Here is an 8,876-nt window from a genome sequence, read left to right as displayed (position 1 = left end):
TTGGATTTGATCTATTTTGTATTAAAGTTTAAAAGACTTTTGTAATTTAACTCTTTTATATGATTATGGAATCTTGAGTTAAATTCTAATTTTGCATGTTTAATCCATGAATAAGTTATCTTATTCTAAAAGTCCGTAGTCGATCACATTTGTGGGAACAAATATGAAGCAAGACTATTATGAACTAGGATTGGTGGATATTCATAAGGAATGAATATGGAGCATAGGTTTGCTGCCAAAGTTCATAGATATTTGTGGGATACAAATATTGGACTGACCCGCTCTCAATATTACTACATGGAGTCGATTGACTTGATCATTAGTAATCTTGAGTAAAGGAGAATTTCATATTATCCTTAGACCTGAGATGTATATTGGGTCTTGATTTTCACCGAGTATTACACTTTGACTCTCCCCTTCGCTATTCGTAAAAGATGGTACATAAGGATGAGCTCGGGTGGAGTATAAAGTGATAGTGAGAGGCGTATACAGTCAAGACGGAATTTGTTCCTCTTATGTGTTGAGAGTTTAGATGTCTAAGGCCTGATAAAGTTGAATTGTAAAGAGAATGATCACCTATGTCTCTTAGATCCAACATGACATCTAGCAACAAAGGGATATAATGATAGATTCACCTAAATCATATCAAGTAAGGGACTTGAAGGGATGATGTTATTGAATGGCACTTCGTCAAACACATTAGGGGTGGTGAACTGTTGTTAGGCGGTATTCACCACTTGCATTAATTTTCTATGTATCTCGTGCAAGTGGGAGATTGTTGGAATTACGTATGCCCGAGACACATATTTATATTAATGTGGCTAACTGTGTTTGATCCAAGTCGGGTCATACCCAATAACAAGCTAGACAACACCAAATGTATTCTTTTGATGATTTGATCATTTAAACGAATACCGAACACTACGCGTTTAGAAAATTGGTTTTCTAAACAAACACACTTGAGGATTTAAATAAATTATTTGGATAATTTGTTTATATAAATTAATTATTTAATTGGTTAAATAATTATATATATATGTATGTACATTTTATATAAGTGAGTTTTATAAAATGAATGGAGATGGAGATGTTTTAAATGTTAAAACAAAATAACAAAAAAAATAAAAAAAAAAAAAAAAAAAAAATCAAAACCGGCCACCCATGTGGGTGGAAGGTTTGGTCCCATTTAAAACTTTGTCCTTTTGTGTTGACCCCTTCTCCAATCACAAGACATGCAAAATGGTTCCTCTCTCCTTTTTCAATACATGCAAGTTAGTTATTATTTTGAAATTGGTTCAAGAAAACAACTAACTCTCCCTCACTCTCTCTTAATTCTCACGGCCACTTTGGCTTTTTGGGAGAGCTTGGTAAGCTAATTTTGGTGTTCAAGAATCCTAGCAAATAACTTGGTGTTGTTGCAAAAGGCTTGGGGTATCACTCTCTTGAGGTTTTCTTCTTTGGAGGCTTGCCTTTCATCCATCATCCCCTTCAACAACCTACATCTTCCTATAAGGTATAAGGAGGTACATTTACATTTTGTGAGCATATTGTTCTTGTAATATTGATCCTTGTTCATTGGGTTTTAATTTTAACATAATGGTATGTTCATAACAAGTTATAAAATCTAAGCTTCCGTTGCGTTTTCTTGTTAAAATGGTTAACTTGATTCTTTGATAAGCTTGTATAAAACCCAACACTTTTTAAATAATATATGATATAGTAAAATATTTATTTAGCTACTCGATCAATTGACCATGTACTATAAATTTATTACTATTGTTATTATATTTTTTGGATTTCTTTTAATCATTGTCTTTACCAATTACAAGCTACATTTATGTTAACATGTTGGCTCGTTTGGAGTGAACGTAATGGCAATGTATTCGAGGCATACTCTTATGGTTCAGATTGTTATAGTTAGAGTGGCCCAAATGAAGCAACTTTAGTTTTCTTAATTTCACGTTGTAATCGTTTTCTTGCTTTTGTAGCTTCTTGCTGGAAGGTCGTTTTTAAATATATAGAATTATTGTCGGCCTAAAAACACAATTCTAGAAAAAGTAGACGGTTAGAGATGGAGTAGGGCGGTTAAATACATGTTTTGCCTTTCGTTTATATATTTGGTTGACGTACAAGACATCCAGCAATTGTACAAATATTTATATGTTTCTCCTACCTCTCGAAATTGAACGCCTCCATATATATGGTCTATATCTACAAGCCACCCTATAGTTTATCCGCTCACCTATATGATTAAATTATACCCATTTTTTCGGCTATCATATAATATTCACTACTTTAAACATCAATCTTTTATATTATTTTAGCTATACTCACAAAGTTTTCAATAAAGTAAACACAAACCCAACTATTGATTATAAAGTTTATACAAATATAATTATATATATACAAAATATCTAACTAAAAAAAATCTCTTTCACAACTTGTATGTATTTTATTTAAATATCGACGTCAAACGTTTCTATTTTTTAATAAAAATAAAGAAATAAAATATCGGAATTGACATCTAAAAACGACGTACGGCTATGAATGTATATAATATAATATATTAAATCATCTCATATTTATTTTTTGGAAAATGATTGAAAAGTAAATATTTAATAATTTATTTTGAAACATAATAAACCTTTCTTTCTTGTAATGTCTTGTTTGGAAGCATTCTTAATAGACCCCTCCATGTTATGATCGAGACTTAATCTAGAAGTGGTTAAAATATAATTCAAACAAAAGCCGTTCCAAAAACTCATGACTTTCGGCTTGCTCGAAACACATTCATTTAAAATTGGATTGCTTGTAAACGAGTCAAGACAAGCTGACTCGTTTGTAAACGAGCCGAGCTTAATATAAGACAAGCTCGTTCAAATGGCTCGTTTAAATTATACACAAAATTTTAATATTATGAGTTATAACTAAATTCTATTTATTTATAAATTAAGCTCGCATAATGGTGAACTAAATGCATGCGCGAAAGAACGAGGATAAGCGAGATGATAAACGATAATTTCCAAGGTTTGGTAATATAGTCAGAATGGATGGAAAAAACTTATAAGAGGTATGAGAAAGATAGTTTATATCCACCCAAACACGGACCATAAGCCCGATTGAGACCATTCTAATATAAATTTAATATTAATAATTTTACTTAATATCAAAATAAATATTAAATATTCAGTTTAATTTAATCGAGCTAACTCAAACTTATATTTCAACCGGTTAAAGTTAGATCGAGTCAACCAGCCCCAATTTTTCAACCCTAAAATGACAACATACTTGTAAAGAATTGATAGATATAAATCAAGATTCAAGGGTAACTAGTAACGACATATATATTTCACAAAAATTATCTTACCTTTTTCTTTTAAAATAATTTTATTATTATTACTATTTAAAATCAGTTTGTTGAAGGTACCATTGACTTGTAGATTGTAGAATGATAATGATTAGCAAGTGATTAACCCCCCAACTCCTCCCCACTATCCTCTCTCTCTTTTCTTTCTGGTCAAATTTCACCATGAAATTAACAACAATATAATTCTTCACTTCCTTAATTTCCCATTAATCAACCCATAACACAGAAAGAATCTTGAACCCCTTCTGCTACTTCCAATCCAAGTTTCCATCAACTGGGTGGCCTTCATTTCATTTCACAAACAAATTACAGGGTGGGTTTCTTGGGTTGTTGATTTTGCCGCAGGGTTTTCACCCAATGTTCAATTGAGTGGTAATTTGTTGGGAAGATGAACAAGAAATTGATTCAATTCCAACTCCTGTGTGTTGGTTTAGGGCTTCTTCTACCTGTTTATGAATCTCTTCAATCAATTGAAGGTATTCAGTTTTGGGTTTCTCATGTGAATTAAAAAATATTAATAATAAACTCTGTTTATGTAACCTAATTAATTCTTGAATTTTGCAGTTCATGCTTTGAATGCTTTCAAAGAAGGTATTTTTGAGGACCCTTTTCTGGTTTTAAGGAACTGGAATGATATTGACTCAGACCCATGTAACAACTGGTTTGGTGTCACTTGTTCTGCAAATCTTGTTACTAAACTGTAAGAAAACTAACTTCCATATTAATTTTTTGTTTTAACAATCAAGCATATAATTACAATAAAAGGTATTGAACAAAAGATCCAATTACAATAAAATATTAATATTTAATATAATTTTAATTAATTATTGCTAATTTACAGTAACATTTCTGGTTCTTCCATCAAGGGATTCATTGCTGAAGAGCTATTTCAGCTAACTTCTTTACAAGAACTGTAAGCTTTCTGTCAACATCTCATAATACTATTAAAATTATTAAAAAAAAACAAAAGGTGATCAAAAATTGTAATTTTTGTAGGATTTTACATGGAAACAAACTCATTGGTACAATTCCTGTGTCAATTGGATCATTGAAGTCCCTCAAGGTTCTAGATTTGGGGAACAATGAGCTTTCCGGGCCGATTCCTGCTGAACTCGGGAATTTGGTCAACATCATTACAATGTAAGTCATGCTTATAATATTATTTGATTTAGTTCAAGTAATGATAACTTATATTGGTACAGAAATCTTGGATCAAATGGGCTCGTGGGTAAATTGCCTTTCAAGCTCGGGAATCTTGAAAATCTTCAAGATCTTCGGTTAGACAGAAATAAGCTGAGTGGGACCATTCCGGGTGCCTATGCTAACGCCTCGGGTGATAGTAAAAAGGGGTTTTGTCGTTTACCGCCCTTGAAATATGCAGATTTTTCATATAATTTTCTCAGTGGTCGCATACCCAAGTGTTTGGAATATCTTCCAAGGTATATATATTCTTTCTTTTGTACCTGTTTACTTATTATTGAGTCGGTTTGCTCTGTTTTTTTATCTCAACGGGTCAAGTAACCCAAATTATAAAATTCACCAAAAAGTAGGAACATGGTTGAAAGCTGTCTTAAAAATCTTTTAATACAAGGATTTAAAACTGCTTCATCATTGTTTTCATATAACAAAATGTCCGTGGATCAGCCAGGGTGGGAGCGATCTCGGCTCGTATATAAACTGAACCGAGCTGCCTCAGCTCTTTTATCTTAACGACCTGAAATGTTGAGATCGAGCTCGGTTCATTTATCTTATCGAACCGAAATGTTTAGATTGAGCTCCGTTCATCAAAAGCTCAAGCAAACATGTGGCTCGCTGAGTCGGCTCGTTTATGTTAACGAGCTGAAATGTTGAGATTGGGCTCGGCGGTGAAAAGCTCAAGCCAATTTGTGGCTCGTCAAGCCAGCACAGTTGTTTTTTAACTTCTATATTTTTAATATTTACACATATGATATGTATAAGAACTAAAACTAATATTTGTAACACACACATAATGTAGAATTAATATACTCAATTCATAATTTATATATATTAAAATTTGGGCTATAATTTTGTATTATAATTTGTATATGTTACAATTTGGGTTTACTTTTAAACGAACCAAACAAGAATTTTCAATATTAAGAGAATTTTCAATTTTTTTTTCATTAAAAGGTATAGGCTTTAAGTGTGTGTATGTGCACGTGCGCTTTAATTTAAACAAGCCAACGAGCGAGCCAGCTGACAAGCAAGCAACGAGCTGAGCCAAAATAGGCTCGGATTTGGCTCGTTAGCAGACTATGATGGCCTGGTTTGGCTCGTTTACAAACGCACCAATTTCGATTGAGCCGCAATATGGCGCTTTTCGACCCGTTCGACTTGAACTGTTTGTTCCGGTACCCAGTCCATCTAACCTACTTATTTACAGGACCCTCTTTCGTGGAAACTGCCTACACTACAAAGATATTAAACAGCGAGCCCCGGAACAATGCGGTAAGTCTCAGTCTTTCTTAAGTTTTTATGTTTTGGTACATTTAAGAATACTCACTTCGGTTTTAATTTCTTAATACAGATGATGTTCCACCTGCAAATAAAGCCCGAGAGACAAGAATCCAACCCACTGCAGAAAAATCCAAGAACCTGGCCCATGATTCTAAGCCCGTTTGGATTATATCTGTGGAGGTCGTGGCGGGTGTGATAGTCGGGTCACTTGTTCTCACCGCGATTTTCGCGGTCGTTTTTAGATGCAAAAGCAAACCTTATGTTTTGAATATGTGGAATAATTCCTCAAGTTATAAAGATCATATGGCGGTTTTTATCGATTCTAACATGTTAAACGGCGTGACAAAATATAGTCGACAGGAACTCGAGGTTGCTTGTGAGGATTTTAGCAACATTATCGGGTCATCAGCCGATAGTTTAGTTTACAAAGGAATTATTAAAGGGGGGGGCGAAATTGCTGTTATTTCTCTTTGCATCAAAGAAGAGCATTGGACCGGTTATCTTGAGCTCTATTATCAGAAAGAGGTAAAATGTGAACGAGTAATATAAACCAAAAAAGTTTTCTTTTTTGTGAACTCGAATTTATAGTTGTTTTTCTTAAATTGTCGTGTTTTCAGGTTATCGATTTGGCGAGGCTAAATCATGAAAACACAGGGAAGTTGCTCGGGTATTGTATAGATAGTCGTCCATTTACAAGAATGTTGGTTTTTGAATATGCATCGAATGGAACGTTGTATGAGCATCTTCACTGTAAGTATATAGTTTTCTTTCTCTTGTGTAGGCAAAATTGACGGGTTGGGTGACGGGTCAAAATAGATATCTTTTGAACGGACAGTTTGACCCAAAACACCTTTTGTAGTAAAATATCTTTTTTAACAACAATCTACTTTATTGAATAAAATGAGTTGTGAGGTTTTATGCTATTTTTTTTTCTTTTTTTTTTATTTTACTTGTTTTGACCCGTTAGAGATCAAACATAACCCATAGTGGCCCATTCATGAGTTAATAGTAGGGGTGTAAGTGAGCCGAGCCTGAACTCGCCTAAGCTCAAGCTCCGTTCATTTAGCTTAGGAGAGCTCGAGCTTAACTCGTGAGCAATTTTCAAGCTCAAGCTCGGCTTGTTTATTATTTACTTATTATTCATATACATTTCTAACTGTTTATATGTATATTTATAATTATAATTTTATATATAACATTATATATATTATCTAGTTATTTTTATCATAATTTTATATATAATAATAATTACCAATACTATTAATTATATAAATATTAATGTATTAAATAAATTTTACACAAATAATAGGCTCGTTAAAGCTCGCAAGAGTACTTGAGCTTGATAAGTGAAGCTCGGGATCGGGCTCGTTTATTAAACAAGCTTATTTTAAGGCTCATGCTTAGGCTCATTTATTAGACGAGCTTATTTTTAGGCTCAAACTCAGGCTCATTTAATAGACAAGCTTTTTTTAGGAACGGACTAGACAACCTAAGCTCAGACTCGGGTTCGGGCTCCATCTTGTTTAAGCTTGGCTCTACTCGGCTCTAGTCGAGCTTTTAGTGAGCCTATCTCAATAGCTCACCAGCAGCTTGGCTCATTTACACCCCTAGCTAATGGGCTAGTTGGGGATCGACGGGGCCGTATATACATGTGTTTTGGAAACTTTATTCATTTTATGGCAGATGAAGAAGGGTGCAACTTAAGTTGGTCAAGGAGAATGAAGATTATAATAGGCATTGCTAAAGGTTTACAGTATCTTCACACCGAAATCGAGCCACCGTTTACTATATCCGAGTTAAATTCAAGTGCGGTTTATCTAACCGAAGATTTTTCTCCAAAGGTATTATACTTTAGTACCACATTTTAATAAATTTTGTTGCCACATATTAATGAATTTTGTTTTCTTTTGGCTTTGTTGAAGTTGGTTGATTTTGAAAGCTGGAAAACTATTATTTCAAGATCAGAAAATAACTCGCGTTCAATCAGCCACGAAGGTGATATTTGTGTTCTTCCAAGCTCGTTTGAAGAGCGCCACCTAGATATGCATGGTAATATTTACTCGTTTGGAGTCCTCCTTTTGGAAATCGTTAGCGGGCGGCCTTCTTTTTGCAAGGACAAAGGTTGTCTGGTAGATTGGGTAAGAAATTCTTTCTAATATTTTGATATTATGCTACCGAGCTGTTAAATGGGCTGTGTTCGCAAGTTGACGGGTCAAACCTGACACAAACTGGAAATTTGGCACTAAACCGAAAATAATGCAGACAAATGAACATTAAGTTTTGTTTTTTTTTAAATCATGATTCAAACTTATCATTTCTCTTGTAAATTTTGGTGTAAAATATCCTTTCAGTTAAAGTTACAACATAAAACATATCTTTTAATTTTTTTTAAAATAAGTTGGTCAATCCACAGACCCACCACACCAGGTCGAAGCAAACACAACCCATTTAACTAAATGTGTTTGTGGGTTTGACCCGATTCTAAATTTTGGCGTAAGGTATCCAATTAGTGTAAGTTTTAAAAAAATAAATGGTTCAACCCGCGGACCGACGAGGTCGACCCAAACACAAACTGCTTAGATAAATGTGTCCGCAGGTTTGACCCGAACCTGTTTAGACTAGACCGAAACATGTGGTTCGTGCCATATCAGAAGTTCAAATCTCTATTATATCATTATATGTCTTTCTATAAAACGAAAATGTTGAATATAAGGTGTTGAAACAGGCGAAAGATTATATTGGAAAGCAAGAGGAGATGGGCTCGGTTGTAGATCCTTCACTGAAATATTTTAATGATGAAGATTTGAAAGTGATATGTGAAGTGGTTTCTATGTGCATTCATTTAAGGCCCCGAGATCACACGTCCATGAAAGACTTGTGTGCCATGTTGGAAAGCAAAATCGACACATCACCTTCTTCGGAGATGAAGGCGACTTCATTAGCTTGGGCTGAGCTCATGCTCTCCCCTTGACCCGGCCCGAGCTATAGAAAGTAGAAACTAGAGTCATTGTAAATTCTTCTTGTTATGTTA

General features: G+C 34.1%; 1 protein-coding gene across 1 annotated transcript; it reads left to right on the top strand.

Annotated features, from left to right (window-relative positions):
- Positions 1-3,733: 3,733 nt before the first annotated feature.
- Positions 3,734-8,876, top strand: LOC143574137 (putative LRR receptor-like serine/threonine-protein kinase At1g63430). Its single transcript, XM_077058841.1, has 11 exons — positions 3,734-3,843; positions 3,932-4,067; positions 4,209-4,280; positions 4,364-4,507; positions 4,570-4,806; positions 5,772-5,836; positions 5,916-6,370; positions 6,463-6,595; positions 7,529-7,686; positions 7,768-7,983; positions 8,571-8,876. Exons 1-11 carry the CDS (start codon positions 3,756-3,758, stop codon positions 8,814-8,816), a joined length of 1,950 nt encoding a protein of 649 aa, XP_076914956.1. The 5' UTR covers positions 3,734-3,755; the 3' UTR covers positions 8,817-8,876.

Source organism: Bidens hawaiensis, unplaced genomic scaffold, assembly GCF_021521415.1.
Source record: "Bidens hawaiensis isolate Kalapana, Puna unplaced genomic scaffold, B.hawaiensis_p1.1 tig00026851_1, whole genome shotgun sequence".
NCBI lineage: Eukaryota > Viridiplantae > Streptophyta > Magnoliopsida > Asterales > Asteraceae > Bidens > Bidens hawaiensis.
The sequence above is the reverse complement of the archived record's forward strand: the minus strand, read 5'-3'. Positions and strand labels throughout refer to the sequence as shown.

What these genes read in the sequence shown, in the direction of transcription:
- LOC143574137 (XM_077058841.1), top strand. Translation starts at nt 3,756, where the DNA reads ATGAACAAGAAATTGATTCAATTCCAACTCCTGTGTGTTGGTTTAGGG. An exon ending in GTTGTATGAGCATCTTCACT is followed by an intron (nt 6,596 to 7,528) that starts GTAAGTATATAG and finishes ATTTTATGGCAG; the next exon opens with ATGAAGAAGGGTGCAACTTA. An exon ending in CCGAAGATTTTTCTCCAAAG is followed by an intron (nt 7,687 to 7,767) that starts GTATTATACTTT and finishes GCTTTGTTGAAG; the next exon opens with TTGGTTGATTTTGAAAGCTG.